This window comes from Pteronotus mesoamericanus, unplaced genomic scaffold (assembly GCF_021234165.1).
Source record: "Pteronotus mesoamericanus isolate MK-2021 breed Mesoamerican mustached bat unplaced genomic scaffold, CSHL_Meso_final contig_164, whole genome shotgun sequence".
Taxonomy (NCBI): Eukaryota; Metazoa; Chordata; class Mammalia; order Chiroptera; family Mormoopidae; genus Pteronotus; species Pteronotus mesoamericanus.
Window position 1 is genome coordinate 2,785,910 of NW_026555065.1, and position 23,485 is coordinate 2,809,394.

The 23,485-nt window shown below is 44.6% G+C and overlaps 2 protein-coding genes across 2 annotated transcripts in view; one reads left to right on the plus strand and one right to left on the minus strand.

Moving 5' to 3' along the window:
* The first annotated feature begins 7,187 nt into the window (after positions 1–7,187).
* On the plus strand, positions 7,188–19,205 carry LCTL (lactase like). The gene is made up of 13 exons (XM_054564355.1): positions 7,188–7,305; positions 7,683–7,846; positions 8,540–8,627; positions 8,878–8,987; positions 10,467–10,595; positions 10,697–10,792; positions 12,171–12,225; positions 12,319–12,480; positions 15,485–15,759; positions 16,261–16,387; positions 16,527–16,726; positions 17,584–17,647; positions 19,081–19,205. Exons 1-13 carry the CDS (start codon positions 7,188–7,190, stop codon positions 19,194–19,196), a joined length of 1,704 nt encoding a protein of 567 aa, XP_054420330.1. The 3' UTR covers positions 19,197–19,205.
* The window catches only part of ZWILCH (zwilch kinetochore protein), a 34,821-nt gene continuing 30,173 nt past the window's right edge, over positions 18,838–23,485 (minus strand). The window contains exons 18-19 of the mRNA XM_054564344.1: positions 20,430–20,545; positions 18,838–19,329 (exon numbers count right to left, since the gene is read on the minus strand). Of these exons, the coding sequence (XP_054420319.1) occupies positions 20,451–20,545 (95 nt within the window). The 3' untranslated portion in view covers positions 18,838–19,329; positions 20,430–20,450. The remainder of the gene's footprint in view (positions 19,330–20,429; positions 20,546–23,485) is intronic.

The window sequence follows — 23,485 nt, forward strand, 5'->3', positions numbered from 1 at the left end:
TGCCTCTGTGAGCAGCTGGGGTCAACCCAGGGAATCAGTAACCACCGGAAGTAGCGTCTCCCGGAAGGCTGTCTGGAGTTGGTTAGTGCCAAGTTACAGGGGTGAAGCCACCAGCAATAGGAGTAGCGCCAGGGCAGCAGCGAACTTTAACATAGCCACTGGCTGCCGACCGGTATTGCTGAAGGATATGACACTGACATCAGCCAGTTGTCTACAACAACATTGGCACAGGCTGCCAGCCGCAGCTTCTCTCGGGGTCTCTTCAGATTTATGATGTAGACGCCCTCAGTTTTCCTTTGTAGGTGAACTGCTCCATTTGAAAGTCAAGGTTGGTGCCACCTAAGTGAGTTCCTGTTGCCAGAAATTTAAGGACATCCTCCTAGTTTGTTGTCAGGACCTCGGTGGCTCTGGTCACTGTACAAGTCTCCCTTTAAGTTGTGAGGGAAGAGCAGAAAGATGCATTATGGACAACCTCTCTGGGTAGCATGGGAAGGAGTTGACATTTCTATGTGATGTAAATATATTCCTATATTTTCTGTAAAACTTTTAAAACTTAAAATTTATGTATATAAATGGTAATTTTTATATTTTAACTATATTTTTATATTTTTAAGTTTATGTAGTTGTATTTGTATTGTTTAGTTGAATTTTATGTAATTATATAAAATATTCCACTGTATTCTTTTAAAGATTTTATTTATTTATTTTTAGAGAGCGGGAAGGGAGGGAGAAAGAAACTTCAATGTCCAAGAGTTCAGTTGCCTCTCTCACGCCTCCAAGTGGGGACCTGGCCTGCAACCCAGGCATAAACCCTGACCAGGAATCAAACCGGTGACCTTTCAGTTCACAGGCCAGCACCGTCTGCTGAGCCACACCAGCCAGGGCAAAAATCTTTTGTTGTCTTTAAAATTTGTAATTCCTGCCTATTGTTTCAGAAAACTTCCGAGATCATCATTGGGCCCATGAATAGTTGTTCCTGAGGATGGAGTCATCTCTCTGTAGAAATACCAGGCTCCCCTCTTCCAAGATGGTGCCTCCTCCAAGATGATGGGTTGTGCATACCTCTGAGGCTGGTCAGACCAGGACCCCAGAACCCTTACCCCAAGCCTGCTGCCTGCCCAGGGATGATCCGTTGAGCTTTTTCTCTCATCATCTGTGCAGGGATGTAAGAAAAAAAACCCTTAATTCATTCCTCCTTAAATAAATAATGTTGCCTTGGGCAAAACCACAAAGCCTCAATGGTGAATAACAATAGACAACATTAGAATCTAGTGGGGAGACAGACTCTAATAGCCACCTAAATAAAAGTGGAATGAGGTCCCTGACGGACACTCTGGAAGACATTCTCCCCAGAGAATGTCCTGAGGAGAAAAAAGCCAAGGAGGCTTTTTTTTTTTTCTTTTCTCTCTCTCTCTCTCTCTTTTTTTTTTTTGGTGGGGTTTTGTTGTTTCTTTTTTGTTTGTTTTCTGAGAAGGGTTTTCCCCCATTTTCTTCGAGACTCTTCCCCTCTCCCCACCCCACATCTTCATCCTTTCCACCTTTCATGAACAGAAACCCAAGGATTTGGCTGGTGTTTTCAGCAGCCGCCCTGGGGATTCCCCACAAGAGGAGGTGATGGGGAAAATGCGAGGTCAGACCCAGGAAATTGCAGCAGACGAATTCAGACCAAAGAGCCCTGGTGAGAATGTGCTGTCCACCACGGCAGGCTGGTTCCAGACCTGTCACCATCATCATCTCTTGTTCACAGGCGCTGGCCTGAGGCCATCCAAGGCCACTATTCAACCACCACCCTCTCCCCAGTCTCCACCCTCAGGGATCCTGTGCAGCAAGGCCACTGCTGAGTGGGATCTTTCAGTGCAGAACGGATGGTTTCATTTCCAATGCCAATATCTGGACTGAAAAGAATTCTGTGTGTGTGTGCGCGCGCGCGTGCGCATGTACACACGGCATATTATACACACAGGTTTGTACTCCGTGCATAGGGTGTCAATTCATTCCAGATTTACTGGAACAGCCTCAATTTTCACATATTTGGACACCACAAACCATTGAAATATCCTGAAAATTCCAATATGATTATTTATGCAGCACTCCTTCAGTCTTGTTCCAAAAGAAGGATTTGAGAACCAGCTTGCAGAGTTGTATATACTTCAGAGGATTTAAAAATAACAGACAAGGGACTCGGGGAGACGAGAGATGCTTAACTCAAGTCCTGTGTGCATGCTGGAGGCAGGCCACAGATATATCTCGAAGCCAGCGCTAAGAGGGAAACAAGATGGCATGGGTTCCTGCTGTTGAGATCTGCGGGAATTTCCCCCCAAAATCCTCAAGAAGATGCAGTGTGACTCAGAGTTAGAAAGGAACAAATGTGTGTTCCATAACTTAACAATCATTTGGTTGCACAAATGACTGCATTTGTCAAACTCACAGAATTGTACACTTAAGGTTTGTGCATTTTACTGTCAGCAAACTTTACCTCAAGAAAAAAAATATATAAACAAAGAGTTAATGATATGCCTGCTGAAGTGTTTAGGGGTGAACTGACATCTCAGCTTACTTTGAAATGCATCGAAAAAGTAAGATGAATTTCTGGGTGGAAGGAAGAATGGAGGGATTGACATACAATAAAGCAAGCATAGTAAAATAGTCTCAGTGGTGGGCATACGGTGTGGACTGTACAATTCTTTCAACTGTTCTGTGTTTGAACGTTTATATAATAAAAGGTTGGAGGCTCTAAGAAATGAAATGGACTTTGGCAGTTACCATTGACACCCAGAAAGTGAAAAGCCCTGAGTTTTGTTCACAGAACCAGAGCTAGCAATTGACCCCCTGGGCGCCTGGCCCATGCGCAGAGATGGGGGCTCTTGGGTGCAGAGCTCTGGCTTCAGCAGCAACAGAGGTGCCTGGCTCTGGCAGAGCCCATAGCAGGGCGGCATCTCCCAGACAGAGCACTCGGCTCATGGAAACCTCTTGTCAGGCCATCAAGGAGCAGCTCTCTCTGGAGGTGTGCCTCGTCCAGAGCACCCTTATAAAGGGCAGAGTTCGATTTCAGCCTTGACAATATGATAACGTTGATGACGGGGATTATTTATTGGGGCTTTTCTCTCTGCTGGCACTGCATACATTTATATGTCATTCAATGTTTAAGTAACCCTATGACACAGGTACTATTGTCATTCCCATTTATATGTGAAAAATGATTTGGAAAAGTTCAGTAACTTGTTTGTAACACTCTGCTGGCAGATGCTGAGCTGGGATTCAAAGTTCTATTTGACTCCAGAGGCTTCAGCCCTAATCCTGCCCTCTTCTGCTCCAGAAGCTGCTCCCCCATCCCTTCCACTTTCTCCCTGAGCCGTTCCCCCAAAGGCCTGTCACAGACTTGTCTCTGCTCTGGCCTCAGAAGGAAGGTCAGAAGAAAGTCTGACTCAGGCCCAGGGTGCTCATTTTAAACCAAATACCCCACTCCTGCCCCTGAACTTCTGCTCCCCCGGAAGCTGTTTGGACCAGCCTCCCTGCCTAGTGCAAAATCCAAACCCAGACACTTGAAAATAGCCTGTCACCTCCTTAATAGAATCCCATAGCTAAGACTTCAGACAGCTGATAGCTGGGCTCCCTAGTTTTTGCCGAGGAGGAGAACAAAGGCCAGAGAGAGGCAGGGGCAGTCCCAGGGTCACACAGCACACAGGGACAAGCCTTGTCTCCTGGGGCTTGTTCCCTTCCCTCTCGGCTGGGCTGGGCACGGCTGAGGTGGGCTTCAGGGCTGTTGCAGCAAGGGGGGCTGGGGTGGGCGGAAGCAGTGGGTGGGACCTAGAAACCCCCCCCCAGAAAGAGAGGCAAGCTCTGTTGGCCAGGGTAGAACATGGCCGGGCCCTGCACTGTCAGCCAGGAGGACCCGGAAAGAGCGACCTTCATTTCACAGACAGGAGATTCAATTCCAGAGAGAGGAAGTGCTTGTCACTGGATCCCACGGCCAGTTCCTGGCTACACAGAGGCAGAAATCCATTCTCCTGAATCCCCAGTGTCTTTCTCACTTCCCCCGATTCTCTCTGAAGGGCCCTGAGGCCCAGAGTGGCTCAGATGGCCTGGTGAACTCCTGAACTACGCCTCCCCCACATCTATACTTGCATGCGTGGAACCCATCAGTGCTCCCCAGGACCTAAGACCAGATGTCCCTCCCGAGAATTCACAGGTCTGGGCCGCACAGGGACCTCTTGCCTCTGCAGCCTCTGGCAGGGAGGGAAGAGGAGAAAGCTACAAGGGCTCAAAAGCCACCCCTCCCACAACACACCTCCTCTCAACCAGACCTGGTCTGGGGACTTCAGACCACAATCCAAGAGAAGGGTCCTGCCCTGCTTGCGCCAGGCATGAGGGCCCAAGCAGCCCCTGAGTGTGTATATGTCAGGGAGGGAGCCAGTATGGGGGTTACCCAGCTGTGAGACCCACATCCTTCCAGCCAGAGCCAGGCTCAGAGCCATGGAGGAACAGGACCAGACAGTGGAGACTATGTCCACAGGCAGACCCCAAGCAGCCTTGGCCATGCCAGGCCAACCTGCAGACCCTCTAACACAAACCACTGAGCCCCTGGCTCTGCGAGAAGGGGGCATTTTTCAGAGGTGACGTCAGCTCTTAAAGTTTTATGTTTCCTGCCTACTTTGGCCCAGAGAGCAGAGTCCCCAGGGCCCATGAGCCTGGAGAGGCAGGCACTAGCTCCGGTGCAAACGGCACGTCACTGGCTGTGGACACTCACAGTAACCCACCCACAGGAGAGATGGCCAAGACGGTGGCTGTCCAGCGGCCTGCTCACCCTGAGGACACGGCCCTGCCTCTGCGGGACAGCTACAAGAAAAGAGATCTCCCAGGTCCCCAGACAGGCCTCAGGGCCTTTGCTCGTGCTGTCTCCTTTATTGCTTCCCCTGCCTTCCCCACTCCATGCCATATAGCAAACACCTCCCCATCCTGCAAGTCTAATGTCCACTGTCCGCCCCTCACCCTGAGAAACCAGCCCCACCTCTCTGAGCCTCCACAGTGTCCTATCTGTTCTCCCATAAGAGGCCTGATCACTCTGAACTGGGTTTAGAACCACCTCCCTTTCCCTGTCCCCCACCAGACCAGAGCTACGGGCGGGCACAGGCCGAGTCCCGTTTCACTGTGGTCCCCAGGGACCCTTGCAGCACTCAGTGGAGACTCAGAAAGTATTTACAAAGGAAAGGATGAGGAGTAGTGGGGAGAGAGCGCTACTCAGCAACCCTATCCCTTCATTGCATATTTGCTGAGGGACCAGACTTGACATCCACTCCGAGAAGCAGTTTCTGCCCCCATGAATGTGCCCGGGGAGACTCCGAATCTAGGAGGAAAGAGCCTTAATCCCTTCACCACAGCCTTTGGCAGAAGAAGCCCCAGGGAGCCAGCTCTAGCCCCTAGCTAGGCCCATGGGGCAGGGGTAGGGGAAGCTGGTGGGAAAGCAGCCCCTGCCTGTGTCCAGACACCTGCCCCTAGACCCCCTCAGCAAATCTCTGGACAATTTCCAGGGTGGTAAGGCCTGGAGGGGCACAAGGGGGAAATGGTGGGGGAGCTCAGAACAGGTCTGGCAGCGGCAGAGGCATCAGAGCAGGGCTGCCTCCAGGCTCTGGTGCAAACGGCACATCCCTGGCCGTGTAGACTCCTCCCAGGAGTCTACAAGTGGGCAGGGGGCACAGATACATAAACAGCAGACAGGAAGTGTAAGGCTGGAGGGGTAAACCTGCAGCACCTAACCTGACCTGGGGAGAGTGGTTCTGGAAGCCTTCCTGGAGGAGATGCTGCAGTCCATAGGAGAGTTGAGGGATAAGTAGAAAGAAATTAATCAACTAAAAGGAGCAAACTCCTCCCAGTTGAGAGAGCCACAACGAAGGCTCAGCTAAAGTCAAGAAGGATGCAGGTTGTATGAGGTGAAGGGAGCTGTGAGACGGGGAGGGGGTGGGAAGGAGGAGGCACCGGAGTGCAAGAAGTTCCAGCGGGCGACCTGGGCAGCCATGGTAGGGAGCAGGAGGGCTAATCCTGCAGGGAAGGTGTGTTCCAGCAGGTAGTCCTGGTTGAAGGAGTGAAGGAATAAGCGAGGCGTCCAAAGAGAGGAAGGCAATGTGGAAGACCAACTTTACGTTCTACAGTAAATTCCCTCTGGCAGCAGGGAGAGATCGACACAGAGACAGATGCCCACACACACTGATCCCTACTCCCATACACCTACCTTAAGCTTATCATGTGACAGTGTGGCACATCAGGCCCAGGAAGGGTCAGGGGGACTGGGTTGCTGCCCCTCCGCCCTGGGAGGGGCCTATGTTCCCCTGGATCCAGGGCCAACTGCCCAGCTGCTGACTCAGGCCCCACTGGCCAGCTCAGCAGTCCTGCCTGCCACCGCCCCCCCTCAACCCCCACCCCACTGAATAGGGCTATTGAAGCTCTTTGTATGGGGGTTAGGCCACTGACCACGCCCCCAACCAGAGCCTTCCACACAGCCGTGGGCTCTGCTCTCAGGAGGCAGCATAAGCCCTGGGGGTCAACCTGAGAGCCCTCTGGCTACGAGGTACTGCTCTGGGGGTGCCCGGGACCAGGAACAATCCTAGGTAAGATGGTGAGGCTGGCATCAGAGAGGGGTTCCTAGAGGGGGGCATTGTCTTGACCCTCAGGTCCAGAAGCCTCTGGACAGCAACCCTGCTGATGGTCCCCAGCTTGGGGAGGGGGTATGTATCCCTCCGCAGGCACCCCTGTGTAAGTGGGGGTGCTGCAATAGCTCTGTGGTTTCCCACCTCCCCCATGGACTGGAGCTTTTCTAAGGCACAGGTGGTCTCCGCCTTAGATCGGGGCCTCTCACAGGGTGTGAGCTGGGGCTCCCCCCTCATGCAGGGAGTGGGGTTGGTTTGCAGCCTTCCCCATCAGACCCAGAGCTCCCAAGCCCTGCGTTCATCTCCCCCCTGAGTGTTTCACACAGGAGTTATACCTGGTGCCCAGCCTCAGCCTAAGCCTCTGCTGGTGGGTCCCGGCAGAGCCAACGCTCTCTAGAGGAGATGCCTCCACCTCCTCCCATCCTCCTCTGGTCCTCTTCCCCTGCTGGCCTTTGCCACGAGCTGGGGTCTGGACCCCCAGCCCTGGCTGCACGGGCCTCCCCCTGTCAGGTGTGCTTTTCCAGAAATGGAGGAGGGCTGGGTGCCATGAAGCCAGTGCCAGTTGTCACCCTTTGGTGGGTGCTACTGCTGGTGTCCGGGCTGGGGGCCACCAGGCAGGGATCCCCAGAAGAGGCCTCCTTCTACTACGGAACCTTCCCACTTGGTATGTCCATTCCTCTGTTGGTCTGTCCATCTGTCAGCTTGCCCACCTTGGCTGGTTTGCCAACAAGTTTTGTGTTTTAGCTTCCTGACAGGTAGAATGTGGAAAATAGCTCCATGTATCTGTTCTAAGAATAAAATAAGTTTCTAACAGATTTTTAAAAAGTTACTATACAGATAATATACTAACGGGAGCTATGATTGTACAAAAAATGTTTTCAATGCATTATGTCTCCCCACCCCAACACTCCCACTCCTAGAGAGACAGCAGCAGGGTGTTGGGAGGGGGTCCGCCCTGTGCCAGGGAAGCATAACCCATAGTCCCAGTGCTGGGCAGGGAGTGGGAGGGCCCACAGCCCAGCTTGGGGTCGCTATCTGCAGGATTCTCCTGGGGCGTGGGCAGTTCCTCCTTCCAGACGGAGGGTGCCTGGGACCAGGATGGGAAAGGGCCAAGCATCTGGGATGTCTTCACGCACAGCGGGAAAGGAAAGGTGCTTGAGGATGAGACAGCAGATGTGGCCTGCAACAGCTACTACAAGGTCCAGGTGAGTGAAGGGTGTGTGTGTGGCCAGGGGTGGGGGGAATGGGTGGCGTTTGAACACGCAGCTAGCTAAGAGGTGGGCAATGACATACTGGGGGAATCCAGGTGACAATGTCAACCCGGTGCTCTGCTAAATACTCCCCATCAGAGGTGGCAGGGCCAGTGGGGACTGAGGTCTAGGGGTGTGTGCAGGATGTGGGAAGATAGATGTAGAGGGAAAGGAAAGCAGGGCCCTACCTGAGCCAGGCCTCGGTGGGGCACCGGAGTGATGGGTAGCTGAAGGGCAGATGCCATGGCCCACGCATGGCCTATAGGCCACAGCAGCCTGAATCCCTGATCCCTGTATGTGCATCAGGCCCTGTGCAGGGAGTGGGACTGGCTCATCCTCAGTCGCTCTGCTCCAAAAGTCTGCTTGACTTTTGGTGGAATTCATCACCCAAGTTTATTAGGAATACCCTGAGGGCTTTCTCAAAGTGCCCCCATATCCTGCATTTTATTTAACCCCTGGCATACCCCCAGGAAAAAGTGGGGGCAGGTGGTATCACACCTATTGTTTAGATGAGGAAATGGCTGCTTCCTCATCCACTGGGGGTATAATCATAAATAAGCCTTGCCCTGGGAGCCCCCCCATGTGACCCCTACCTGCCCGCCCCAGGGTCCCAGGTGACCCTGCCTGCCTCCCGCTCTGTCTGTCCAGGAGGACATCATTCTGCTGAGGGAGCTGCACGTGAACCACTACCGACTCTCCCTGTCTTGGCCCCGGCTCCTACCCACTGGTGTCCGAGGTAAGCATGGCCCCTTTAGGCCACGTGGGCTTTGCAGGGACACACAGAGTCCTGGGGAGGAGACCATGGACATGGTTTCTTCTGGCAACAGCGCTCACAGGCTCCACAGGTAGCGGGGCTCACAGGAGTATCTACGCCACCCCTCTGAGGCCAAGTGCTGGTGGGCTGAGGTGCCCTCAGGCCTATGAGTGCTGCATTTCAGAAGGCCAAGGCCACCGTCCCATCAAGCCCTCTTTTATCTCACCTTCAGGTGACCATGTGAATGAGAAGGGAATCAAATTCTACAGCGACTTCATCGACGCCCTTCTGAAGAGCAACATCACCCCCATCGTGACCTTGCACCACTGGGATCTCCCGCAGGTGAGGGCTGCCGCAGGCTCAGAGGCCCACGGGGCGCGCAGCCCGGCAGGAGGGAGCCTGACCGGGAGACCCGGGGCAGCCAAGGTGGGGCAAAGATGGGTCTGGGCAAAAACATGGGAAGGAGTGAAGAAGAAATCTCTCCAACTCACCCACGGCAGGGAGGTCCCGCTGGTTTAACTGATGTTTGTAATAAGTAAAAAGTGTGCATTTTGATGTTTTTCCAAAACATTTGTCCTAAAAAACTCAAACTATAAAGAAAAAACATCTTTTGAGTAAGATCTGATGACATGGTATAATAACAAGTTTGTTTAGCCTTTTTTCCCCAGTGTGTTTGAGCCAGCACCACATGTGCTCCTGTATGAGCCCCACCCTCCCCAAGCAATTTCCATCAAGTCTCGACATGCTTAAGAACACCCCTGTTAGACATCACTATTCAGGCAACTTGTTTCGTTCATTCAACAAGGCCCGCAGAGATCACAGCCTAGCTGGGAGAGGGGCCACATATGTAACTCTCTGTGACACAGGATGGAGGGAGGCCAGAGGATAGAGATGTGGCTTCAGGGAGATGTCCGGAGAAGATGGATTCTGATCGGCCCTCTGAAAGGCTGGGGCATGAGGTGGGAGGAAGGGGTATTTTGGCTAGAGGGGCATGGCAAAGAGGCAGGGAGGGGCTGGGCAAGTGACTTGATAAGAGTTTGGGGAGCAGGCAGGAGGGGGAAGGATAGAGATCGGAGGAGTAACTCGGAAGGCCTCAACTGTGGAGCTACGGTTACTGCGGTCTGTTCTGAGGGAAGGGGAGTCACCCGAGGCCTCTAAGCTGGGGCTAGGGGCAGAGGACAGGCTTTAGGCAGATGAACTGGAAACAATCTCCCAGCTTCTTCCTTGGCTGATTGTTTTCTCTTTAGCATCCCCTCAGCCCACCAAGGAGAGCTTGGTAGGTAACATAATGAATCTTGGGGATAACCGGCCCCCTACGCGGACACCTTTGGGTAGGAGAGAGCCCTTTGCGGAAGAAGGCAGAATCTACCCTCCTAACAGAGGCTTCTCTGAGGTTTCTGACATCCGCACGACCCTCAGAATCCTAACCAAAGCTTTCACGCCCAGTATCTTATTTCTTCAGGATTTATAGTCAAGATTCTTTCCCCATGATCAGACCTCTTTCCCTTGGCAAATTTTCTGGAATGTTCACTCTGTCAAGTGGCTTTTAAGCAGGAGTCCCACACCATCTCTGCTCCCTGTCTTGCTTGTATGAGGTTCGTCACGCAGGTCACCCACATTCACGTCGCATCATGGTCCATCGTTGCCACCATCTTCAAGTCTTAACGCTCAACGCCCTGAATCTTGGTTCCCTTCTCCTCTAAACATCCTCTGTAGCTGAAATCACCCATGTTTCTCCCATGCACTTGACCAAGCAGCACCGCCTTTTCTGAAGACAGACCCTTGGGGCACCTGTTCCTCTCTCTACTTCTCTATTTGCAGCTGCTCCAGGTTAAGTATAGTGGGTGGCAGAACGTGAGCTTGATCAACTACTTCACTGATTATGCTGATCTGTGCTTTGAGGTCTTCGGGGACCGGGTGAAGCACTGGGTCACTTTCAGCGATCCTCGGGTAAGCATGCCTCCTCTCCATGTGAGAAAACCCACCTCCCAGACCACACTGTACCCTGCCACTGCTCATGGTCCTTTGGTCCCCATTTACCATCCCTTTAGACAATGGCAGAAAAAGGCTATGAGACGGGCCAGCATGCACCAGGCCTGAAGCTCCACGGGACGGGCCTGTACAAGGTGGCACACCACATCATTAAGGTGAGATGGGGCGTTGTGGGGGGGAGTCTGGGTTCAGTGTGGAGGGATGAGCCCCAGTGTCAGCTGAGCATGCCCCAGGGTTCCAAGCCTGAGCTCAGTCCTCTGCTGCTCCACCTCAGAATCAGCATATCCCACAACACATTCACACCATGCATCTTCCTTCTGCGAGGACTTAGGCGGGAGTGTCCTGCCATCGAGTGCCCTGCTGCGCACTGCAGCTGAGATGATACACAGTGGCTGTTCTCTAGGGCTTACAATCTAGCCAAGGGATGGAGCACATGTATGGGAAAACTTGTCACCTAAGGTCTAAACTGTTTTGTGTGCAATGGTGACAGGAGGGGGCGGGAATGACAATGAACTACGGGCTAAAATCATCCATGAATGAGCAGAAGGAACTGGAGGTTGATGAAGGACAGTAATAAGAAGTGAAGAACGCTCCTCTGATAGCATGGACTTCAAAAGACCTAGGGTTTTTGGAGGAGGAAGGAAAATGGTTTAGAAGCAGCAATAAAGAGTAAGGCAGGCATTACCCTAAGGTGTGTGGGACATGGGAGAAAAATGGCCTCTGCTGGAAGGAGCTGCAGGGGAAGCAGCCTTTCAGCACGACCAGGCTCAGTTAGGGCATGAAGTGAAAAAGACATTCAGAGAAGATGCTGAAGGTGCCTCGCCATGGTTATGAGGCTCCCCGAAAGGTTTGAGAAGGAAGGGAATTGGGTCACATTACAGGACATATATGAGCCAACAGGTGATGTGAGGCATGATGGGAGACTCCGATGGACACTGGGCAAAAGGTGGACAACTGATCAAGCAGGGAGGCAAGGGGCCGCTGGGTGACATACCAGACCCTGAAATGCACATTGGAGAGAGAACTTTTTCTTTCTACATTTGGCTTATGATCTCTTAAACTGTGAATAGTTAAAGGGCAGAGCTCTGAAGACATCAGTGGGTCACTGGTAGAGAATATGGAGAGAAGGTAGGTTGGCACATTTTATATACCATTTCTCAAGACCATTCCAAATGCTTGGTATTTTCCTAGCTTTCCGAGCTCATGATGGGAAAAGTGCTGCCCAGTTCCTCCAGAGAACAACCAGGAACGCGGGAAGCTGCTTCAGCAAAAATCTTAGAAATAATAACACAAAGTGGTGGTGTATGTGTTTACACTAGAGGTAGATCTAGTTTCCTGTATTGTAAAAAGAGAGTAAGTGCTTCTGGAGATCAGAGGATGGGAGACTGGATCGGGATAATCAAGGCTAGACTCATGAAAATGATAGGACTTCAACAGGATCTCTAGAGTTAGGAAAGAAAGGCCACCTCAGCCTGAAAGGGAGGAGAGAAATGGACGGGTCAGGCACCCCTGATGACTTCCTTCCTCTTTCAGGCCCATGCCCAAGTCTGGCATTCTTACAACAACACATGGCGCAGCAAGCAGCAAGGTGAGCGTCACTACCATGCATTTGCTGAGGACAGACAAGTGCCCAGAGGAGTGATCTCACTCCTGTCACCCCTTTTTCTTTCTTTTCCTGAAGGGCTGGTGGGGATTTCATTAAATTGTGACTGGGGGGAACCGGTGGACATTACTAATCCCAAGGACATAGAAGCTGCAGAGAGATACCTACAATTCTGCCTGGGCTGGTTCGCCAACCCAATTTATGCTGGTGACTACCCCCAAGTCATGAAGGAACGTATTGGTGAGCCAAGCCCCATTTTTAAACTTCAGACACCACAGCAACTGTATTGAACTCATGTGAAACGACCGAACGGCAGAGGGTAGGAGACACAGGGCTAGGGTTAGGCACTCAAGGGATAACCTAGCCCCAAAATAATCGAGAACTGGTTATTTGAATTAGGGGTATGTGTGGGGGTGGGCGGGTGGGGAGAAACCCAAACAAATCCCAAGTTTAGAACCCAGGAGAAAAATTTAACAATTCTTGGCTGTTCTCTTTTGTGTTCTGCTGTCCTCTTTTCTTCCTCATTCCACTCCATTTTAACGGCAGTGAAGTAGGAGAAAGAAATCAAAGACACAGTCGTGGGCAGTGTCAGTTCTATTGCCAGTTTTTTCTGACAACTTGAGAAATCGCTTCCAAGCTCTGGTTTCCAGTGTCAGAGAAGGGAATAAAGACAGAGATCACAAGGCTGTATCAGTTTGGATGCATTTAAGTGCCACATAACAGAAGACTCAAACTAAAGTAAGGAATTTATCACCTCACCCAAGTCCAGAAAAGGATGGTCCAGGGCTAGGTTAACCCGGCCCTCAGGGATGTCTTTGAGGACTCAGGTTCATTCCATCTTTCCACTCTGGCACCTCGACTTCTACGGTCACAAGATGGCTGCAGCAGCTCCAAGCATCACACCTTTACACATCAACACGCAGGGGCAGAAAAAAGGAAACAGCTCTGTCTTATCTTTTTTAACAAGGAGAATCTTCTCAAGAAACAGCTTCCACCGAAAGCTGCTTCCCCTTCATGGCTCAAGGAACAGAACCATATGCCCTGGAGTCCTAGACCACCAGGACTAGGACCTCAGAGGCCAGAGAGGGACCAGGATGCCCATAAAGGGTACGGCCCCTTGGAAGAGGGCAAGGAAGAGCACAGGCATGGGACTCGGGCAGGCAACCAGCAGTGTCTGGCCATAGGAATCTAAATATATTATCTGTGTGATTTAGAGGTATTGGCCCACACCCCACTTAAAAAAAGGGGGCGACAAGGACGGCATTGAAATAGGTTACAATCTCACACAACAAGGCTATGCTGGATGTTTGAGAACTGGCAACATATCAAAGCTTCCCCTTTCTAGAGCCCCATTCATCAGACCTATCTGGTTCCAACTCATGTCACTAACCAGGGAGGGGCTGGACAGGGGGCTTCACCTCTTTGGGTGTCAGCTTTTTCATCTGAAAATGAAGGATTAGACACAATCTCTAAAAAATCTTTCGCCAATACCAGTTCTGTGACACATCTATACACATACACTCAAAATCTTGGGAACAATTTCCTCAAGATGCACAGGCAGTGCCCGTGTCCCTGTGGGCACGTCCCATCATTCGCTTGTGCGTTCACTCTCCTGGGACCTCGGAGGCCATTGCAGGAGCCACACATGATCGCATCAAAAGCTAAACTGATTATTTGTCATAGAGCAGCTCTTGGCTTAAGGCCAATCATCCCAGACAGCTCTGTGGTAACTCAAGTGGAAACTGGGCTGAATTTTTCCTTTGTACAATGTGGAAAGATCCTCTGGGCAGTTAATATTTTCTTTAGTAGTGAAAGCATCTGCTTGAAATCTTGTTCACAAATCACTTCCAGGCATCTCTAGCACCCTTTTATTCACAATAAACATGAACAAAAGTAATTCTAGACCAGTGTTGACCAATTTTGGAGATGATGGAAATGTTATGAATAATGTATATATATACAGATGACATATAGATACACATTATGCAGATAGATAATATATATCTGTGCTATCCACTGACAGCCTGTAGCAATTTGTCTGTTAAAATTAAAATTAAAAATTCAGTACTTCAGTGTGACTGAATTAAAGATGCAGTCATAGTAGCCACATTCAAAAAGCCACATGTGGCAAATGGCTAATGTATTAAGGCAGTATAGTGGCAATAACTTGCAGTTTTTCTCAGGTTACTAAATTTAACTAAAAGTAATAACATGATAATAGTTTAAAGGTATTTAATAATACAAACTTTTCATTTATTTAAATCAATAGCCTCTGTGGAAACATTTTTATGGTTATATTTTATATCAACTCATAAAAATATTTTTTATTCATTTAAAACTTTTTGCATAGATTATACAATGACATACATGTTTCAAAGAGTTTAAAATACAAGAAGTACAGAGTCAATCTTCTGTCCCTCCTGCTCCCCACTGCTCTCACCCTCCCCAGGAGGAAGCACACTTCTGGGCATGGATTGTGCACTTGAGTGAAATTGCTCCTGCTAGGTGGGTACCTGTTACAGGCAACGCTCTGCATCTTTGTTTCATTTAAACATGTATCCTGGCATTCCTTCCGTGTTGGTACACAAAATACTACTTCGTTCTTTCTAATGGCTGCACTGTTGTATGCTGACGGACATCCCCTCATTTATTTAATCAGTCTCTTCTGATAGACATTTAGTTTCTAACCTTTTGCTACTCAATCTGCAATGAAGATCCTTATACATGCGTGGGTAAAATGTAGGATAAACAGATTTGCAATTGACCAGTAAAAGGACATATATTTTTACAATTTTGAAAGCTAGGACAAAATTTCTCAGCAAAGAGGGGTACCAACTACTTACCCTACAACAATGCATGAACATGACCGTATGTCCCTCACCCTGCACTGGCCTTTCACTTCCCTTCCCAGAGGCAACTGAAATTACCAATTTTTGATGTAAAGAACAATATAGGAATCCAACTCTACTATTTTCCAGATGGGTACATGCTTGTCTACATACCACTTACTGAATAATCTATGAAAGTATTATTTTTAAGCAATATAAACTTTTAAATTTTTGGATAGTATTCAAATGTCAAAATTCCAGTTTGAAAAGCTAAGGTTACATTTTTCATACAAATAAATCCTATAGCCCAGGATTTGGATGACAGGTTTTATGTCAACATGTCAGTATCATCCTAGTACATAAAATGATTGTGAGAAGGCAAAACTTGGTTACATTCTGTTTTTCTCTATCAATAGGAAGAAAGAGTGCAGAGCAAGACCTGGATATGTCAAGGTTACCAGTGTTTTCACTCCAGGAAAAGAGCTACATTAAAGGCACATCCGATTTCTTAGGATTAGGCCATTTTACAACTCGGTACATCATGGAAAGGAACTACCCCTCCCGCCAGGGGCCAAGCTACCAGAACGATCGTGACTTAGTAGAACTGATTGACCCAAATTGGCCTGATATGGGGTCTCAGGGGCTTTATTCTGTGCCATGGGGATTTAGGAGACTCCTCAACTTTGCTCAGGTGATCATTACATTAAGTTATTTAAAAGGTATTTTTGACCTGAATTCACGGTCTTAGAGCTTAAGTGCAGGTGCTTACATTTAAAGTTAACAAAATAAAATAAATCCAGTTACTCATATTTCAGAGGCTGATACAGACCGTATAGACTAATGCCTACTATGAATAACCATTTCAATGTATATAACTGTAGCTAAAAGTCTATCCCACATTTAGTTATTTTGCTGCCCTTCTCACCTGAAATGAAATATGTGGGAAAGAACAAGACCTGAAGTACATTTTCTCTACAATGATGCTTTGTTGAGAAATGTATTCTTTCATATGAACTTGCCTCCTGCTTCTATTCATCTCTAAATAAATCTGTGAACTGGCAGTTACTAAACATTAAACACACATGGTCAAAACAGGGCGGGCCTGAACATGTGTCTATATGTGCCCCAGACTCAGAAACCCCCCTATAAGTTGGATTTTTTAAAGATATTCATTACTATGACTCACTTTCAGGTTCAATATGGTGGTCCTCCCATATATGTAATGGAAAATGGAGCATCTCAAAAATTACACTGTACTCAATTATGTGACAAGTGGAGAATTCAATACCTTAAAGGATATATAAATGAAATGCTAAAAGGTGAGACACAAACCACGACAGTCTTCATGCACGACTGACTAAAATTTGTTTCTAAATGAAAACGTTTAAGATTATCTTCACAATATTATTTTCCCAAGTAAATGAAATATATTAAATATGGAATAAAATGTCTTTGCAGCTATAAAAGATGGTGCTAACATAAAAGGGTATACTTCCTGGTCTCTGTTGGATAAGTTTGAATGGGAGAAAGGATACTCAGATAGATATGGATTCTACTATGTTGAATTTAACAACAGAAATAAACCACGGTATCCAAAGGCTTCAGCTCAATATTATAAGAAGATTATCACTGCCAATGGCTTTCCCAATCCAAGAGAGGTAGGTCTAATATCCATCTTACTCATTTTGGATTTTAGAAGAGCTAGGCAGCTGTAGGGCACAGAGTTCAGCAAGCACCTCTCTCCCCTTTCCTCCATGAAAGAGGACAGGAGTATGTGGGAGCATGGCCCTTTTGTCTCTTACCCTAACTTGTACAACCTATTTGCTTGTTTGCTTAGAACAGGGTAAATTCATCTTAAAACCCAATCTTAACATGCAGACTATTAAGGGCAGACTACAGTAATACAGGAGTCCTCTTTGTTTAGGTTATATTAGTCCATAAAGACTTTAAGTTAAATGTTATTCTAAATGTTGTATCTTTTTAAAATATATCTTTTTATTGACTGATGTGAGAGAGAGGAAGGGAGAAAGAGAGAAGTAGCAATATGTTGCTGCACTTATTTATGCATTCATTAATCGATTCTTGTATGTGTCCTGACCAGGGATTGAAATTGCTACCTTGGCACATTGGGACGATGCTCTAACCAACTGAGCTGCCTGGCCGGGGCTAAATGTTATACCTTAATATAAACAAATACTTCAGTAACATACAATCTTTTTTCTGTTCGTTCTCTATGTTGCTAATGACCATAGAAGTTGTAATTTATAATATCTTAATAGAAATAATTAAAAAAATAAATTTCACTTATTTACTAACATTCTTTTAGGGTGACTCCAGTGAGACTATACATGGACACTATTAGGCATTCACTAGAAAAGCACTCGACTGTAAGCTCCTCAAGAATACTGATTTTTTTGAACCCTTCACCATGATGCAAATTGCTGTTTAATAAATATTAACTAATTTAATCTACAAGCAGATTAAAAACATTAATCACCAAGTGGCTTTTTATTAGGTGGAAAGTTGGTACTTCAAAGCCTTGGAAACTTGCTCTGTCAACAACCAGATGCTTGCTGCAGGTGAGGATATTTCAATTTTTCCCTTTGATAATTAAACCACATAATTATATAGATAATGACATTACCAAAATCTCAAAACATGGACCTACTCTAAGTCAATCTTCCAAAACCACATGATTAAAAATGTTTTTTTCTTTATTTTGAAGCAATTTCAAAGTACTATTTTATAAGCATTTAAAACAGTATTTTAAAAACCTGCCAGAGAGAGAAATATTTTAGCTACTCTATTCTTATTCTTCCTGAAATCATACTGTAAACTTATAAATCTACTATTTTGTTATATTGGGCTTGTGAAAAGAGGGAAAAATTCAACTATTACACTAAATGAAATAAAATAAAGTTAAAGAACACTTGAACTATTATATTAACTCATTCAGCAAGTAATCCTTAGCACACACTCTAAGGTAGGGGGATGTTCTAAGCACTGGGGAAATAGTAGTAAACTGAACAGGGTCCCTGATCCCATAGAAGGCATCATTTCTTATGAAATGGGATCTAGAAAGCTCAGAGACGTAGAATAACAAAGATGCAACAACATATCAACAAATGTCAACACATACCATTTGTTTCTTTGAATTTTGTCTTTATATCTCTATAAGGGCAATCAGAGAAATATACTTCCTGTTTAAACAAACACATCTGTAATATGGTATCGGAGGTGGAAAGTGGTAAACCAAACCCTACCAATTCAGCTATTTTTATAAACCAGTATACCACTGTGCCTACCCTTCTTCCCACATCTAAATAAGTAGGTAATATTAAAGATGTATATTCCATTAAACTAAAATAAACTTTTATCATGTACAGACATGATGGAGAATTTGTTGTTGAGCATATGAACTCAGAGCAGGGCCTTTGCCTTATTTACCTTGGTAACCACGGTCCCCGGAACAAAACCTAAAGACAGGTATTGAATCAATGTCCACTACTGTATTCATGTACATAAAATATGCTTAACATGTAACTCTTCTGGACTATTACTTAACTATGCAAGAATTACCTCGCAAAATTTCAATACAGAAACTCCTTTGCCTCTTAAGATACACAATAACATCTTTGAAAGGTTGGAAATGTCTCCCAAGAATTTTTCTTTCACAAATCCCCATAATGAAAATTATAAAAACCATGGGATACACCTGCTAATAGTCTGAGATTAATGATGGTAAGCACAAGTATTAATAGACATTTAGACTTTATTACAGTACCTATGGAAGAACCAAATTTAAGCATTCTTTATCCTGTATTTTCTGAAATATTTTCCAAAGCCCTCACATAATTTTTTATAACATTTCTTCAATAGCAAGTGAGAATAATTGGAAAGTGCGATGCCATTTTCCAAGTTTTTCCAATACAGGTAAAGCTTTCAGGATGAAACTGTATTTGCTAAAATGTTCACATTCCCATTTGTGGTGGTGTTCTCTCTCCCATTTCAGAGCCTTTGCTAAGTCATATGCAGATGACGACGGAGATCATGGTACCTACAGTCTGCGCCCTCTGTATATTAATTGCTGCAGTTCTCTTAATGCTCCTCTTGCGGAGCCAGAGCTGAGACAGGGTTACCCCATTTTGCAGCTTCATCTTTTGGAGAGAATCTTCCAATCTTCATTCATTTTCTGCTTCAAAGATTTACATACATTTCTGTGTCAGGCTCTGTAATTTTTTTTTTCTTTTTTGGGCTTATGCTAGGATTTAAAAATTAGAAAATAAAAGTAAACATTTAATAAATAAAATAAAAATCACCCATCATCTGACCCTTCTCAAAGTCGAAGTTAATATTTTGCTGTATATTATCAACCTATTTTCATTTTGCAAAAAGAAATCACAGTGTACAAACTGTTTTATAACTTGATTTTTTTTCATTTTTAAATCTGCCCAGAAACATAACTTTAATGTAGACATAAATGCCATCTCAGCACTATCCTATACATGAGGGGCAGAGTCAATCATCTATAGACAATAATCCTTTCAGTCTGTAGATCCCATAAGGCAACCAGTGAAAAGCTTAGGTTGGTGCCAAGCAAATGAGCACATACACTTTCCTAATTTCAATTCACTTCACTCAATGAAATATCTTAAAGAAATATAATTAATTTATATATCTTTTTTGAAACTAGGTATTTTGTTTTTTAAAATAAGGGTTCATTTTATTCTTAACTGTGCTAAAATTAATCTCCATTTATCTGAGGATAAAACACAACTTAAGAAGGAATAACATCAGGCATTTTACTCATTTGATTCTGTTTAATACTGTTTCTGAAACAAACAAACAAACAAACAAAAAAACCAGTAAGATATTAGAAAATGCTATTCCATTAATCCTTTTGGTTGGTTAATACCATCTCTAAGTAAACATTTTTAAAAAGGTATTTATAACCGGGGCTTAGTTCTACAATTGGGCTGGGGTAAAATTGTTCTTAACAAATCTTTGCTTTCAATGTCAAATCGATATACCTGTTCAGGTTTTTTCTCTTCCATTAACATTTTTGAAATCAAACTCTCTATATCCAGATTTAAAGTACAAAGATATTACCATTCAGAAAAACTGTTTTTGTTTCTCTGGTTTTAGGATTAAACTGAGCTATTAGGTTGGCTACAGATGGTAGAAAGGAAGTTAAAAACTTGCATGACTCACTAACATCTGGTAAGCTTTTTATGTGATTACTGATAAGTAATCAATATCCCTAATGTATTAAGTCAGAATTTATGTTGAAGAAAGAACTAAAACACAAGGTATTTAACACATTACAAAGCATTCAGAGACAACAAAAAGTGAACATACTACCTGATAGAGGACCAGCACACTTCACTTGAAATGCACCAGGCTGCAGGTAACCATGTTAGTAAAGGACATCCTTTCTTCCAGGCTACTGTTTAATGTTAATTCAGAAAAATCTGTAACTAGAAAGATAGTGAGATCAGGATTGTTCACCATCCTGCTGGCCTTTCTACTATGTATACTGCTGAATTTAATAATAAAAGAGAAGAGGCTTGAATGATGTATCTTCTACTTTGAGAATTTGTTAAAACAAAAATTAGCAAGGACAATTCCTTTAAATAGTAAACCCTCTTGATGTGCTGAAAACATAACTAAACGAATTAAAACAGAAAGCAGTTTTTTTAATTATAAATTTTTCATCTGCTTTATTTTTTTGTGCCTCATCCACTACAGTTAAACAATTTTTTTCCCAATCTTAACATGTATTTCAGAAAACACATTCTACCTAGGATATGTAGTCTTAGGGCTACACACGTATCCATTTTTTTCTCCTGAAGTCTGTTGTTATTTCAGAATAAATGGTACAGTTAACATTTAGATGAGATTATGTCCACTTCTTTGTAGGTCAACATTTTGGTTTCCATATTCTCACCATTATCAACAATTATTTGCTGTCCACCTCCTGGGTGAGCAGCACTCTACTGGGCACTGTTTTACTCCCCAACGAACTCCAGATCATTATTCTCTCTTCCCATGGCAGATAAAGGTACACTTTTCTCTCTTAAGTTGTCCTGCTTTGGATATCAATTGTTTTACTAAAAAGTATTATATCACTGGATACCTTGAAAAACTAGTACTCGACCAAAGTGTTCAGTCCAATGAAATATAAAGTCTAACTTCTTAAGTGCATATGATCTTTCCTTATTGGGCTTTAAAATTTATAATCAGGGCTTTGTTTGAATATGAATAAGGTCCTCCTTCAAGAGTGGGTCTTGTTTTGGGCCGAAGCTCATTGAATAGTTTCTAGACAAACACATCAAGAATATATGATGGGTAGAAATGGAGTTTGAGTGTGTTTCTTTCTTTTTTTTAAATTTTTTTTATTTTAGACACAGAGAGGAAGGAAAAGAGGGAGGGAGGGAAGAACAACAATTTGTTGCTCCACTTATTTATGCATTCATTGGTTGATTCTTGTATGTGCCCTGACCAGGGATCAAACCTACAACCTTGGTGCATGGGGAGGATGCTCTAACCTACTGAGCTACCTGGCCAGGGCTGAGTATATTTCTCAAATACACACTTTCATTAAAAAAAATTGTATTTTCATGAAAGGAGTCATTGGACCAATGCATTAGCAAATTGTTTTAACTCTTAACATTCAAAATCACTTTCATTCTTTTTTTGAAGCAAACTGCATCAAAAAGACTGAAAGGTATGTTCAGTATACTTATTCAGCATTGAAAAAAGGTGTTTAGTCTTGCATGAATTTCCTCATAGGAGGTTTAATCTTTCTATAATAAAATTTTAAAACTATTTTTCAAAAATACATCATGTATGTTCATATCTTTAAAACTTTAATAAAAATATATATATACATTTTTTTAAAAACTCCTGAAATAACATATGTGGATAAAATAAAATGTTTAAATTGGTGGTTCTGAACCTTAGGTTGCACAATGGAATCACCTGGAGAACCTTACATATTACTAATTTCCAGACTCTACTTCCAGAGATTATGATTTACTTGGTCTGGGTATAAGAACTTTAAAAACTCCCCACATGATTCTAATGTTCAGGAAAAGCTGAGAACCATTGCTGCCCTCACAATTTCACACCTCAGTAATTCGGCCGTATCCATCCAGACCTTTTTCTATGTCCTAGTCTCCATGTTTTCGCTTGTATTTTGCTACTGTAAACAATACTGCAATTAATGGTCTTGTTCATAGGTCTTTTGGCACAAGTGGTTATATGCATGAAATAAATTCCTATTAAAGAAACTGCTGGGCCAAATATATATTCTTGTAAAATTCTGGGGGATATCACCCTTTATCTCCCAAACAGCAATGTGTGAGGTTGACTGTCTGTTCCCCCACGTCCTTGCCAGCACTGTGACACAAAACTTTTCGATCTCTGCTAAACTGACAGGTGAAAGATGGTATGTAACATGATATATAACAAATTTGCATTTTTCTGATTATATGTAGAGTCGAGCACCTTTTATTTTTAAAATGACATTTGAATTTCCTTTCTGGTAAACTGTTCATATTACTTGATCATTTTTCTATTGAATTATTAATAGTTTTCTTACTTATGTGAAATTTCTTTACTAGAGAATGTAGTCCCTTTTCTGAAACTGAGCTGCAAATTTCTTTTTCTAGTTTATCATTTGTTTGTTGTTTTGCCTCTGGTATTTTTTGCCATGCAAAAATTTTTCTCTTTTTAAGAAAATGCCTTAAGGGGGGAAAAATCGAGTCAAATGTAATAGAATAAACATGATTTAAAAATTAAAAAGAAAAAAGAAAAAAAAGAAAATTCTTGCCCTGGCTGGTGTGGCTCAGTGGACTGAGTGCTGGCCTGTGAACTAAAAGGTCACCAGTTCAGTTCTTAGACAGGGTGCATGCCTGGGTTGCAGGCCAGGTCTGCAGTGGCAGGTGTGTGAGAAGAAATGGATGGATCTATCTCTTGTACACTGATGTTTCTCTCCCTCTTTTGCCCTCTCTTATGCTCTAAAAATAAATAAATAAAATCTTTGGAAAAAAGAAGAAAATTTCAGTTTCTTTAGGACTTACACAGTTCATCTATATGAATAGAAAGTTTCCATTATGTTTGAACTGAAATATATTTTGGGGAGAAGAGTAAACATTTTCTGGAAATAATTTTGCAAGGTATCAATCACTTACATAGAATTATTTGAATTCCCAGCAGCAATTTACTATAGGCTTTTGAAATCTTCTTGCATTTTGTCTTACAACTACCAGATTTGATTTTGGATAATCCTTGCAATATTTGAATGCAGCCATTTAAGATCTATATAAGTAAAAGATGACAGCACCATACAATCCACATGTGTGAGGAAAACAATTTTATAGGTGCATAATGAAGGAGGAAGACTTGGTGGGCCA